The following is a 14,983-nucleotide window of genomic DNA, read 5'->3' as shown; positions in this document are numbered from 1 at the left end:
ATTTTGTAGAATTCACGAATGAAGTCACTTGGATTTGGACTTTCTTTGTGGGCAGTTTGTTGATTACTAATTCATCATCTACTTATTATAGGTTTATTCATCTCTTCTCTTTCTTCTTGAGTCTGCTTTGGTAATTTGTATCTTTCTTTGAATTTGTCCATTCATCTAAGTTTTCTAATTGGTTGGCCTAAAGTTATTTATAATAGTCCCTTAAAATTGTTTCCACTCCTATAGGGTCAGTAATGATACCTCTTTAGTTTATTTTAATTTGGTCACTTTTGCCTTCTCTCTTATTTTCTTGGTCAGTCTAGCTAAGGGTTTGCCATTTTGTTAACCTTTTCAGCTTTTGGTCTCATTGATTTTTCTGTTTTCTATTGTACTGGTTTATTCCTTAATCTTTATTATTTTCTTTCTTCTGCTTGCTTTGGTTTTGTTTGCTCTTTTTCTAGTTTCCTCAGTTGGAAGCTCAGGTTATAGATTTGAAACCATTATTCTTTTCTGATACAGGATTTTGAAGCTACAAATTTCTCTGAGATTTGTTTTAGCTGCATCCATAAATTTTGATATGTTGTATTTCATTTAGTTCAAAATATTTTTAAATTTCATTTGTGAGTTTTTGTTGTTGTTTTTTAACCTAGGGGTTATTTTGAAGTGTGTTGCCTAATTTCCAAATATTTATGTTTTCCCAGCTATCTCTCAGTAATGGATCTCTGATGTGATTGCACGTGGTCAGAGAAATACATTGTATGATTTCAGACTTTAAAAAATTTTTGAGACATGCTCCCACATTGGGGCCCTCACTCTAATATCAGCATGGTGGATTCCCTCACATTCTTTAAATCTTCTCTTAAATATCGTCGTCTCAATGAGACCTACCCAGACCAACATTAAAATTGCAACCGCTAATACTACCAACCCCTGGGCAGTCAGACTTTTATACTGCTGTATTTTTTTTCTATTTCATAGCAATTATAACCATCTCACATAACTTTCTAATATAATTCACTTAGCTATATGAAGGTAGGGATCTTTGTTTTATTTATTCATGTATCTCAAGAACCTAGAGTAGTGGCTGGATCATAATAGTCACTGAATGAATATTTTTGAGTGTAAACATTAGGATTCATCCACTTGGTCATACATACCCTTTTTGTTCACTTTCACTGGAATGTAGTATTTATTACATAAACTTAAAGTACAATTTTATAATTGATTCTTTCTAGATAGACACTTGTATTTTAGCTAGTTTCAGGCTATTATAAATAGCACTGATCTAAAGGTTTTTATTGTTGTATCCTGGGGCACATATGCCCAATTTTTTCTAGAGTATGTGTGTGGGAGTGGAATTAATGGGTCATAATATGAGCATATAGTCCACGGTAGTAAATAATGTCATAGTGGCTTGCACTATGGTTGCACATTCCTACCAGTAATGTATGAGGGATTCATTTGCTCCATAATCTCACTGATGTATGATATTGGCATTCTTTTTAATTTTTTGCCAATATGGCAGTTTTCTGTTAGTATCTCACCTTCTTCTTAATTGACATTTCCCTGAATTCTAATATGGTTGAGTAGTTTTCCATATATATATTAGCCATGTGTATTTCCTCTTTTGCAAGCCACCTTTTCAACCTTTGCCCATTTTCCTAATTGTTGTGTTCTTTATCAGTTATTTGGGCAGCAAATATCTTTTTCCATTCCGAACTTTTCTACCTCTTTATGATATTTTTGAAGAACAGAGTTTTTTTATTTTAGTTTAATGTAGTTGAATTTGTCAATATTTACCTTTAATGTTTAGTCCTTTTGGGACTTAAGAAATCCTTCCATAGTTATTCTTACACCTTGCTGGTGGAAATGTAGAATAGTACAACTCTTACAGAATGGAATTTAATGCTATATAGAAAAATTACATACACGTTCGACCCTTTGTCTCAGCAAAGCCACCTGTTGGAATCTATTTCAAAGATGTACTGGGAAAATACAAAATCCTTTATGCACAAGGCTGTTTGTCAGGACATTATTCATAACAGCAAAAAAGACTGGATAATGAGCAGCGTGCATCAGTAGGGAGTACTTGATCAAACTGTGGTACATCTACATAATGGAGTGTTACGCGGCTATGAGAAGGAAGGGGAAGAGCTCTACGTAAAAATATGGTGTTATCTCCAGTATGTATTATTAAGTGCAGAAAAGTAAGTTGTAGAACAGTGTTTGTAATAAGTTACTGTTCAGGTAGGAAGGAGTGTATCTAATGAAATACCCACACACACACACGTGTTATGTGTGAGTACATATTTGCTTAAATTTCAAAAACAATGGAATCATAAAGCCAAAACCTAATAAAAAGTATTATTTATGGGGAAGGAAAGAAATGGGATGAAGAGGACGGAGACAGAAGTGAGACTTCTGTGAAGGTTTTGCATGATTTAAAAAATTTAATCAAAAAGGGAATTAAAATCAATCCCTAAACTTCATGAACAACCTGAAGCAGATGAACCTAACTATAAATAAAGTTGGTAGCATAACCATACAGCGAGAACAATTATTTTAAATGAATTTAAAACAATTTTTGTACATTCCTAATGGGATATATTTAAGGACAACAGTAACTGCAAAGAATATATGAAATATAAAACTGTATTCAGTGTTTTTTTTTCCTGATAGTCATATTAGTATTGTTATTGACATTATAAATTCTGTAAATATATTGTAGGAAAAAGCTAATAAATAATTTTGTTAATATTAGGTGTCAATATTTTAAGCATATGTAAAAAAAGATACAAGTCTAAAATGAAGGAATTTGAGTAAAAACCTTATAATCTTGAATTTGAAGTGGAAATACCAGTATGAACTCGTGATTTATTTTTCTCTTTAAAAAAAAATTTTGTCTTTTCTTTTTTTTTTTATAAACCCTGCTTTAACATTTTTTAGATATATATTTTTTTATTTTTCAATTACAGTTGACATACAATATTCGTTTCAGGTGTTACAGCACAGTGATGATACATGTATATAACTTACGAAGTGATCCCCTGATAAATCCAGCACCCATCTGACACTATACATAGTTATTACAATGCTACTGACTACATTGCCCATGGTATACTCCACATCCCCATGACTATGTTATAACTACCAATTTGTACTTCTTAATGCCCTCCCCCTTTTATCCATCCCCTCCCCACAATATGGCAACCATCAAAATGCTCTCTATATCTATGAGCATGTTTCTGTTTTGTTTGTTCATTTATCCTGTTCTCTAGATTCCACATATAAGTGACATCATGGGACATTTGTCATTTTCTGTCTGACTTACTCCACTTAGCACAATACTCTCTAAGTCCATTTCAGTGGACAAAATTTCCTAGTTTTGTCCTCTAAAAAGGCATAGAAGCAAAAATAACTCAACAACAGTGAATACACCTAACAACGCATTGTGCTTTCTAAATACTAAAAGTAACCAGGGGTTCCTTGGAGAAATATTCCAGGTTTGAGTCAGGAAATGTGCAGGATGAGCTATGGACAACTTGCTGTGCCAGAAAACTGAAAAGTAATACAGAGCTAATATGAAGGGACTCTCACTACTGGTCCTAAGTGGAGTAATTTGACCACAAAAAAGAATAATGGGTACATTTAATCGAAACAAGTCAAATATAGGAAAATACATGATCTCACAATTTAAAATAATCGTTGTCACCATTGGACATTTCTGAGGTACCAACTCATTATTCTTGTAGTAGGTAAATAAATGGGGAAAAAATCAAGCATTTATCCTGTCTTTCCTGTATGAACTGTATATAGGGAAACTAAATAGTTGATGATGGTAAGTTCATTATAGAATTCCAGATAATAAATACAAAAGCAATAATAGAAATAATAAATACAAAAGAAATAATAGAATTAGGGGAGTTCCATTTCACAACTCTTAATAAATGGATAGATCTAGGCAGTGGTCATCAACGGATGTAAAACCCGTTAGGTGAAAGGTGAATTGAAAAGCTTCATAGTGGAGAGATCAAACTAACACCACCTGAATCCACTGATCAATTTCAGCATCACTAAAAATGGAACCACCAAACATTATGTGCCTCATGATGGAATAGGAAGTACACATGTATCTGTGGAGGATTCTTGCCTAAAAATATTGAGCCTGTATGTAATCAAACCTAGATCGGTACTAGCCAATGCAACTTTCTACAATGATGTAAACGGTCTTTTCTTTTCTGCCTGATATGGTATCCACTAGCCACACGTGGCTGTTGAGTATTTGAAATGTGACTAGTTTAATTAAGGAACTGACATTTAAAATATTCATTTAAATAGATTTGTGTGGTCAGTGGGTACTGTATTCGATAAACTAGTTCTATAGTTCTAGATTTAACTGCCAGATTGTAAGGAATGGAGGCAATTGAGGACAAGTTAAACAATACCATGAGGAACAATCAGTCAAATACATTTGTTCTATGAACAAACGATGTGGTTCCTCTAATAAATCCATGGTACTGGGGGGAAATGGGTTGGAGGGTGGGAAAGAAGGGATACTGTTTTAAAGTAAAAGAGTCTTAAGAGATACCACAGCCAAAGGCTGATTTAGATCCTAAATAAAACAAACAAGTGTTAAAAGATATCTTTGAGATAATCAGGGCCATTTGAATATGAACTTGGTATTAGATGATACTAAAGAATTATTACTAATTTTGTGAAGTGTCATAAGGTCATACAGATTACATTTTCCAATGTACTTATCATTTAGGTGTATGTACTTGCAGACCCTGAAAGTGAGCACCTCCTTAAATTTTGCACCCCAAGTGCCTCACTTGCCTCACCATAGTTCCAGCCTTGTTTGGTTGTCATTGGTCGCAGGTTTTAAACACCTGCCCCAGCAGAATTTCTATATCTGAGATCCAAGATTTAACTTTTATTAATTGTCACAGGTTGTATTGGTAGGCTTTGTAGAACTTCCCTATCTCTTTGTCTTGATCCAGATGAACCCCAAAAGAAGAACAAAGGTGATCCCATGAACAACCTGGAAAGTTTTTACCAAGAGATGATAATGAAAAAACGTCTTGAAGAGTTCCAACTTATGAGAGGTGAACCCTTTGCTTCCCACTCACTGGTCTCAGCTACATCAGTGGGAGATAGTGGCACAGCTGAGAACCCGTCATTACTCCAGGACAAGGGAAAACAGGCAGCACAGGGTAAAGGTCCCAGTCTCCATGTGGCAAAAGTTATTGATAATTCACCTGAGCAGTGTTGGACTGGGCCTAAGAAGCTGACGCAGCCAATAGGATTTGTCCCAGAAGATGAGATCCAGAGAAATCGTTTGTCAGAGGAAGAGATCCGAAAAATTCCTATGTTTTCTTCATATAATCCAGGGGAGCCAAACAAGGTATAGGCTAAATCAAGAAAAAAACGGGTTGTTTTCATTTTAATTTACCTCTACCTAAAGTACTACTTTTTAATTTGCTTTGATTATATCAAAGAATTATGATGTAGGCATAGTGATTGTACTTTTTCCTTGGCCTTGACTATTCTTTCTCTGCATACTATGTAAGTAGTATTTCCTATGATGTTCTTTGTGGGTTTTTGAGGTCCTAAGCTACCGTTAGCATTTTGAAGAAATCTTGAAGAGACTCTAGTTCATACCTACTAGAAGCCCTAAATTGAAGGACAAGTGACCTCCAATTTCCTAGGGAAGTAATAAATTAAGTAGTATTCCTAGGACCACCATATCTGGTAGCCATGGTGCCTCTAGAATTAGTCAATAAATAATCAACTGCCTGGTTGTGAATGCGGTTTCCTGTTATCACATGAGTTTTCTCTTCAGAATGCTGCACCTGGCTTTCATATAACATATGACTTAAGTTGCTAGTAGCTAAGCAGCAAAGTGAAAGCACAGGGCTTCTAAATTTTGAGAAGTTGGCAAATGTCTAAGTAAAGTTATAAATAATCCTTGGTTTATATTTTTACTTCATAGCTATATATTCGTAAACAATATAATTTTACCTATTGTGAAACTATATAGATGAAATCATACTGTACATATCTTTCTACAACTTGCTTATTTGACTCAGTATACATGTTTTTGAAATTTATTTCTAGTGATAGAAGGAACTATGTAGTATTCCATTGCAGAAATATAGTAAATATAATTCATTTATTCATTCTCCTGAAGATTTTTCTTTTCACTTTTTGCTATTACAGACAATTCTGCAATAAGCAGTATTGCACAATTAGTTGGTTATAACCAGCATTTTTTTTTAAGGAGGGCGCAGCTCACAGTGGCCCATGCGGGGATCGAACTGGCAACCTTCGCTCTAACCAAATGAGCTAACTGGCCACCCCATAACCAGCAATTTTTTAATGAAATGAAATAGAATAGAATAGTAAATATCAAACTGTGTTCCATACAGTAAGAATAATTATTGTTTCTTGAAGTTTTGGGTTTGTGAGCGTGCCTGTGTGCATGGTGTGGGGGAGGGGGGTATGTGTATGGGCCAGAATGTAATGTGCACTTCTTCGTGTAGATCTTAGTCCAAAAAATTGGAAGAATATTGCTCTGTTGCAGTGATTTTCAAATGTTAGTGTGCGCCAGAATCACCTGGCAGGCTTGTTAACACACATTGCTGGACTCCACCCCCAGAATTCTTTATTCAGTAGATCTGGAGTACGGCCTGAGAATTTGCATTTTCAACAAGTTCCCAGGAGATGCTGTTGTTGCTGGTCTGAGAGTGACATTTTAAGAATGACTGTTCTACTTTGCATGCCTAGGAATGTAATTACTATGATACAGGGTATGTATATCTTCAACCCCATGGCCAGGGTTTCAGAGATCTCTTTCACATCTTCACCAAGACTTTGTAGACTTTTTTTCATTTTTGCCAGTCTAATATATTTGAAAGGTATCTCATTGTTTTAATTTGCATGTTCCTGATTTCTAGTGAAATTATACATGTATTCACACATTTATTAGCCTTTCAAGATCCTTCTGTGAGTTGCCTGTTCCTTTCTGTCCATTATTTGATTAAGTTTTTCATATTATTTATAGAGATACTGTTTAAATTCTGAATACAAACCCTTGCTGCTTATTTAGCAAATATATTTTCCCAGTTGGTGGCTTATTTTTTTAACATTTCTTCTGATGTCTTGTGTTAAGCAGAAGTTTCATTTTAATGTAATCATAGCATTAGTATTTTATTTGATGGTTTGTGCTTTTTGAGTCATTTTAAGGAAATCCTTCCCTACAAATCAATAAGAAAACACAAACAGCCAAATAAAAATGGTCAGAAGATATGAATAGGCAACACACAGAGGAGAAAACATGAATGACCGGTTAACTTATGAAGTCTCATTGGTAACCAGAAAAATGCAAAATAAAACTACTATGAGATACCATTTAATACCCAGGATGTTGGCATACATTTAAAGGCCTGACAATGGCAAGTATTGGTGAACATACAGAATAGTAAGAACTCTAATATACTTCTGGCTGAATATAAATGGGTACAACCACTTTCAAAAACGTCATGGCAATATCTACTAGAATGGGAGATGCTCACACACTAAAAGTCAACAACCCCACTCCTTCCTATCCCGAGGAAGTCTTACACGTGCACATTCGGAGACGTTAAAAGGATGCTCATTGTGGCATTATTTGTTAACAACATACATGTTCCTCAGTAAGAGAATGGATAAAGTGTGGTATGTTTGTAAAATAGAATACTATACAGTAGAGAAAATGAATAAAATATAACTACTGGTATCAACCTGGATACAACTCCCAAACATAATGTTGAATGAAAAAAACTAGTTGCAGACTTCTGGTTTCAACTCCAACATGTAAAGTGTTTAGAAGTCACTACTCTGTCTTACAACAAGAAAAACAGCCCCCAAACTAAAAATCAACGACTTTTTCTTGGACCCATCAGAGAATTGAAGTTCCCGAGCAAACTACAACCCTGAAATCTGGAGAGAGGCAATTACAGAGAATCACAGCTCAGATCTGCTTATTAGGAGTGGAAAACACTGGAGCCATAAACTGGTAGCAATACCTAAGTGGTAACTTTGGCAAATTGCTTGAGGCACAGTGTAGATTAGTGTTTGAATGACAAACTCTTAGAGGCTGCCATCTATGAGGGCCCCACATTTTCATGACTTTTACCTCCAGGAACCCCGCTAGGTTTTCAAGTTCTCTTGAAGAAGCCAAGAAAAACATCTCCTGTTCCTGGCATGGGGAGGTGAAAAGTAATCATTTTGAAAAACACACAGAGCTTCTACCTAACAAAGGGCTGTCCAGCAAGTGAAACAACTTTACCAAAGCCTACTCCAGTGTGGGAGAAGGGAAATTATGTGACTTCAGGCTCCTCTAGCCTTCCTGTCTCACCTAAGAGAGGAGAAAAAATGCTGTGGAACACTTGTGAAGGGTACAGGCTGGGGACACAGGCAAGCTGAAAGACTGAGAATTACAGGATTGTAGAATGTCTCCCCTCACCCCACCGCTTACCACCACCTCAACAGGGCTTCCGTATAATAATTACAACTGAACGACCTGCAAAGCTCAGAATCCATTTAAGAAGTTTTTAGGGAAACCCAAAGAAAACAGGGAGACAAAAACAAGGACATGAGAGGAAATGGAAACCAGTGACACCTCTAGCTAGAGAAAACATTAAACACAGACCAACTCCTGGCCAGATTAACATAAAACCTCACACTAATGGCCTGTTTACTACCTCAGTTCCTATTACATTATACATCAAGTCTGGCTTTCAACAAAAAAGAATTATAAGGAATGCTAAAAACAAACAAAAACAGTCTCAAGAGACAAAACAAGCATCAGAACCAAACTCAGACATGACACAGGTTTTGGAATGGTCATATATATAGAATTTGAAATGACTATGATTAATATGCTAAAGAGTCTATTGGAAATCGTATACAACATGCAAAAACAGATGGATAATGTAAGCAGAGAGATAGAAACTCTAAGAATCAAAAGTAGATGCCAGAAGTTAAAAACACTACAATAGAAATGATTCCTTCGAGAGTCTCATCAGTAGACTGGATACGGCCAAGGAAAAATCAATAAACTTGAAGACCTGTCAATAGAAATGTCACACACTGAAATGCAAAGAGGAAAAAGACTGTAAAAAATGGAACAGACTATCCAAGAACTATGGGACAATTTTGAAAGATATAACATACACATTATTGGAATACCAGAAGGATAAGAGAGAGAGGAGCAGAAGAAATATTTGAAGCAAGGATGGCTGAGAATTTTCCAAAATTAATGACAGATACCAGATCACTAATCCAGGATCTGAGAAGAGAACACGAAGCAGAACACCGTGTTTCCCCAAAAATAAGACCTAACCGGAAAATAAACCTTAGCATGATTTTTCAGGATGACATCCCCTGAACATAAGCCCTCATGTGACTTTTGAAGCAAAAATTAATGTAAGACCCGGTCTTATTTTCGAGGAAACACGGTAACTACCAAGAAATTACACCTAAGCATATCTTGTTCAAACACAGAAACTTGTGTTTGAGAAGAGAAAGATAAAATCTTGAAAACAGCCAGAGGAAAACAACACTTTACCTATAGAGAAACAAAGCTAAGAACTGCATTGGATTTCTCATGAGAAACCATGCAAGCAAGAAGAGAGTGGAGTGAAATATCTAAAGTATTGGGGTGGGGGACCCACCTACCTGGAATTCTGTATCCAGCAGAAGGATCCTTCAAAAGTAAAGGAAAAATAAAGACTTTTATCAAACAAAAACTGAGGGAATTTGTTGCCAGTAAACCTGTCTTGCAAGAAATGGTTTTTTTTTAAAAAGTTCTTCAGAGAAAAGGAAAATGATATTGGTTAGAAAATCAGATCTCTATAAAGAAAGGAAGAGCATAGAAGAAGGAATATGTGAAAGTAAAATCTTTCATTTTCTTATTTTAAGTGATCTAAAAGAAAACTATTCAAAGTAATAGCAATGTGTTAGGTAATTTTAGCGTATGGATAAGTGAAATGAATGGCAGGAATGTTATAAGGGATAGAAGGGGTAATTGGTGTTTAGTATATACAACTAAGTTATAAGGTCTCTACACTATCTGTGACATGATATAGGGTTAATTGACAGTGGAATTAGATTACTTGTAAATGTGTATTGCAAACTCTAAGGCAACCACTAAAATTATAAAAAGCATAATTGATATGATTAGAGAGGGGTGAAAACGGAATCATATAAAATGATACTCATTCTCTACAATCTTTTCCAGAAACCAGAAGCAATGGGAGCACTTTTTGACTCTTTATGAGAGCCAGCCTTAGCTTAATACCAAAACCAGATAAAGACATATTACAATAAAGAAAAACTACAGACCAATCTCTCTCATGAGCATAGATGCAAAAATCTTAAATATTAGGAAAATCAAAATATTTTATTGAAATTTTGACTGAAAAATAAAAATAAAGCTGGTCCAGCATTTCAAAATCAATTAATGTCATCCACCACGTCAACAGGCTAAAGGGAAAAAAAATCATCATTACTTCAGTTGATATAGAAAAAGCACTAGCAAAATTTAACACCTATTAATGACAAAACTCTCGGCAAATGAGGAGTACAGGGGAACGTCATCCTCAACTTGATAAAGAATATCTATAAACTCTCCAGCTAAATTCATACTTAATTGTGAGAAACCGGATATTTTCCCCTTCGATCAGAAACAACGCAAGAATATCCACTCTCCCCACTTTTTTTTTTTTTTCGATATTGTACTAGAAATGCTAGCTACTGAAATAAAAACAAGAAAATAAAATAAAAAGCACACAAATTGGAAAGGAAAAAAATAAAAATGTCTCTTTGTTCAGATGACATGTAGGTCTATGTAGAAAACCCCAAACATTCAACAAAAACAACCTAAAACAACTCCTGGAACTAATAAGTGAGTTTAACAAGGTTGGAGGATACAAGGTTTATATATAAAAGTCAGGTTTTTTTCCTGTATACCAAGAAATGAACACTTGCAGTAGAAATAAAAAACACTATTTACAATAGCACCACAAAATAGTGAAATAATTAGGTATAAATCTAACAAAATATGTACAGAATCTATATGCAGAAAATATATCAAAGCCTGCTGAAAAATTAAAGATCTAAATAAATGCAGAGCTGTCCCATGTTTAGGGATTGGAAGACAATATTGTTAACATGTCAGTTCTTCCCAAATTGGTATATAAATTCCACAGTCCCAACAAAATCCCAGCACGCTGTTTTGTGGATATAGACAAACTGATTCTGAGTTTATATGGAAAGCAAAAGATTCAGAATACTTAACACAATACTGAAGAAGGAGAAGAAGAAAATCGGAGGACTGACACAACTCAACTTCAAGATTTACTATAATCAAGTAGTTTGGTGTTGGTGAAAAACAAAGACACACTGATCAATTATACAAAATATAGACTCCAGAAATAGACTCACACAAATACAGTGAACTGATTTTTGACAAGGGAGCAAAGGCAGTTCAATGGAGAAAGGATAGTCTTTTCATCAAATTGTGCTGGAATAACTGGTTATCCACATGCAAAAATAAATGAATCTAAACACAGATTTTACATTCTTCAAAATAAATTAACTCCAAATGGATTATAGATCTAAATGTAAAACACTAAACCATAAAATTCCTGGAAGAAAACAGGAGGAAATCTAAGGGACCTTGTGTTTGGTGATGTATTTATAGATACAACAGCAAAAGCGTGGTTTATGAGAGAAAAAAATTTAATATATCAGACCTTGTGAAAATTACAAACTTCTGCTATGTGAAAGATACTTTTAAGAGAATAAAAAAGCCACAGATTAGAAGAAAATATTTGCAAAACACATGTCTAATAAAGGACTTCTATCCAAAACACACAAAGAACTTTCGAAACTCAACAGTAGTAAAACAAAGTACTCAAAAATTGGGCCAAAAAAAGAAAAAGAAACATGAAAAAAGTTATATGCGTGTATATCATGATATACATATAGATACGTGTCAAATAAGCATATAAAAACGAGCTCATCATTTGTCATCAGGGAATTTCAAAATAAAACAATAATGAGATGCCATTATACACCTATTAGAATGGCTAAAATTCCCAATAAAATTCAAAGTACCAAATGCTATTGAGGATTCTGAGCAACAGGAACTCTTTTTCCTTGACGGTGAGAATACAAAATGCTACAACCTCTTTGGAAGATAGTTTGACAGTCTCCTACAAAGCTAAACATGATTTTACCATAAGATCCAGTAATTGTGCTTCCAGTTATTTACTCCAAATTGATTTGAAAACCTATATTCATACAAAGGCAGCATGTGAATGCTCAGCAGTTTTATTCATAATGGGCAAAAACTTGCAATCAAGATGTTTTTCTATAGATAAATGGATACATTCACTTGTGCTACATCTATATAATGGAATATAATTCAGCAATGAAAAAAGAAAACACAAAAAAACATAGAGGGGCTATAAATGCATATTAATAAGTGAAAGAAGCCAGTATGAAAAGAGAGCATATTATATGATTCCTTATGTGACATTCAGGAAACACAAAACTACAGCAACAGTAAATGATCAATGGTTGCCAAGAGTTTGGGGGGAGTGAGGAAGAGAGGAATAGGTGAAGCACAAGGGATTTTTAGGGTAGTACAATTATTTGGTATGATACTGTCATAGTGGATGCAAGACATGTATTTGTCAAAGTCCATAAAACTACAGCATGAAGAGTGACCATTAATGTATATAAATATTAAAATCATTTAGGAGATGGAGGAACCCTAGGAAAGAATGCAGACTGACAGGAGAATCCAACTGTCTTACAAATAAATGAAGCTACCTCAGTGAAAGTATTGGGGGAAAGGTGCTGACCTAAGTATCTTTGGAAATGTGTGGAGGGTGGAAGCAACAGAGAGGCAAACAGACCGGCACGTAATCACTGTACCCTAGCTGATAAGGTTGTGTCCCATGGAGGTACTGGTTAACAACTCTGATACTGATATACATGTATAATGAAATGGAATAATAAACAGGTGGCAGATGGTGGGAGCCAGGTTTCCCACTATTGGAATTTACAGATAAGCAAAAGGAGGAAGCTAGAATGATCCATGTGACAGTGGTTTAGAGTTGGAGACATCAGTGTGAACTCATGTTTAACTTAATGTGTAGATAATTACATATGGAAATATTTATAGATATGTGTATATACACAGGTTACATTAAACTTATTTTTTTTCTCTGTCAGCTGAGAGGGTCTAAATGGAATGACATTCTAGTAGCAACAAGCATGTTCAGCATCCAGATCTTAGTTTCTCGTTTCTCATACCATTGTCTAATAAAGGAACGCAGACTCCATAGAGAAATGGCTGATTCTAGTACTGGAGCAGGAAATATACACGTGCCTTGAGCATTTTGTAGTGCCAGAAAATTAGGAAGTGCTAAAAGCAACAGATAAAAACATTGTTAGGGGTATGTGGAAGGATCACAGGAGCCAACTGAAAGAGTTTCCAGTGACCAAAGCTGGAACAATTTATGCAACAAACTAAATAATATTGGAATGTAACCCAAAGTATAGAAGAAATACCTACCGTATTTCCTCCAAAATAAGACCTAACCGGAAAATAAGCCCGAGCATGATTTTTCAGGATGACATCCCCTGAACATAAGCCATAATGTGTCTTTTGGAGCAAAAATTAATATAAGACCCAGTCTTATTTTCAGGGAAACACGGTATGAGTCCATACTGATGATAAATAAGACAATTGAGTAAATTGATAAATGGGGAAGAAGAGACAAATCTCACATGCAGATGAATTCTAAGTATTTTATGTAGATGCTCCATCTCAAGGAGGGAGAGCTTAACTCCCCACCCCTTAGTTTCCAGCTACGAATAGTGACTTCTTTCCAAAGAGTACAGTATGGAAAGGCAGAAAAACACGAGTAACGTTGCAGTGTAGAAAACTAACAGTGCCTCAGCCAGATTCTCAAGGCCATCAACAGTCATCAGGCATGTCGATGGTAGGTGTGCTTGGTACGATGTGATCTAAATTGCATTTTTGCTCTGTGGTCTTCCTCCCAATAATCCATGACCCCAATCTAACCATGAGAAAAACACCAGAAAAATTCTACTAGTGGGGCACCCTACAAAATTCCTGATCAGTACTCCTCAAAACTGAAGATCATTCCTAACAAAGAAAATCTGAGAAATGGCCACAGCCAAGAGGAGCCTAAAGATACATGACTAATTGTCCTCCGGTATCCTGGATGGGGTCCTGGAACAGAAAAAGGACATTAGGGAAAAACTAAGGAAATCGAAAGAAACAATGGACTTTAGTTAAGAACAATATATCAATCTTATTTCATCTTTTTAACACATGTACCACAGTCATGTAAGGTAATAATAGAGGAAACTGGATGCAGGGTATATGAGAACTCTCTGTGCTTCTTCTCAGTTTTTCTGTAAATCTCTAAGTTTTTCTGTTCTAAAAATGAATTTTTTTTTTAATTCAAACAGGTAGCTGAAGACGAATGCATACAGTATAATGCCATTCATATAAAGATAAAAAATGCAAAACAATACTGTGTTGCAGAGGGATACCAGGAAGAGCTCCATCCTCTATTATCACTTGGATTTTCTGTTTTTCTATTTCACAGAAATGTTTGTCTTGTTTTCACGCCTAGCTGTATCATTGCGTGTATCTTTTTATATACAGAGGGTCCCCCAAAAAATGTATACACATTTTAAGAAAGGAAAACTGTATTAAAATTGTAATACTCAATATATACCGATAACAAAAGATGAATACAAGTCACCTTTGACTTCTGCAATTACAAGAGGTGCTCAAAGTGGTTACCATCAGCGTCCAGACACTTCTGATTACGACGACCTACTGCTTGAGCAGCATTGACCAAAGTGTCCACTTGTATACGTTTTTTGGCACCCCTGCTGTGTG

The 14,983-nt window shown here is 35.2% G+C and overlaps 1 protein-coding gene across 2 annotated transcripts in view; it reads left to right on the top strand.

Annotated features, from left to right (window-relative positions):
* Window positions 1-14,983, top strand: part of RBM41 (RNA binding motif protein 41) — a 66,177-nt gene that overhangs the window by 29,878 nt on the left and 21,316 nt on the right. For both annotated transcript variants that reach the window (XM_019717706.3, XM_019717707.3), the window contains one exon: window positions 4,989-5,392. In XM_019717706.3, the coding sequence (XP_019573265.1) occupies window positions 4,989-5,392 (404 nt within the window). The remainder of the gene's footprint in view (window positions 1-4,988; window positions 5,393-14,983) is intronic.

The sequence above is a fragment of the Rhinolophus sinicus genome, chromosome 18 (assembly GCF_057876585.1).
Source record: "Rhinolophus sinicus isolate RSI-liver-muscle chromosome 18, RSI-T2T, whole genome shotgun sequence".
NCBI classification, from domain to species: Eukaryota; Metazoa; Chordata; class Mammalia; order Chiroptera; family Rhinolophidae; genus Rhinolophus; species Rhinolophus sinicus.
The sequence above is the reverse complement of the archived record's forward strand: the minus strand, read 5'-3'. Positions and strand labels throughout refer to the sequence as shown.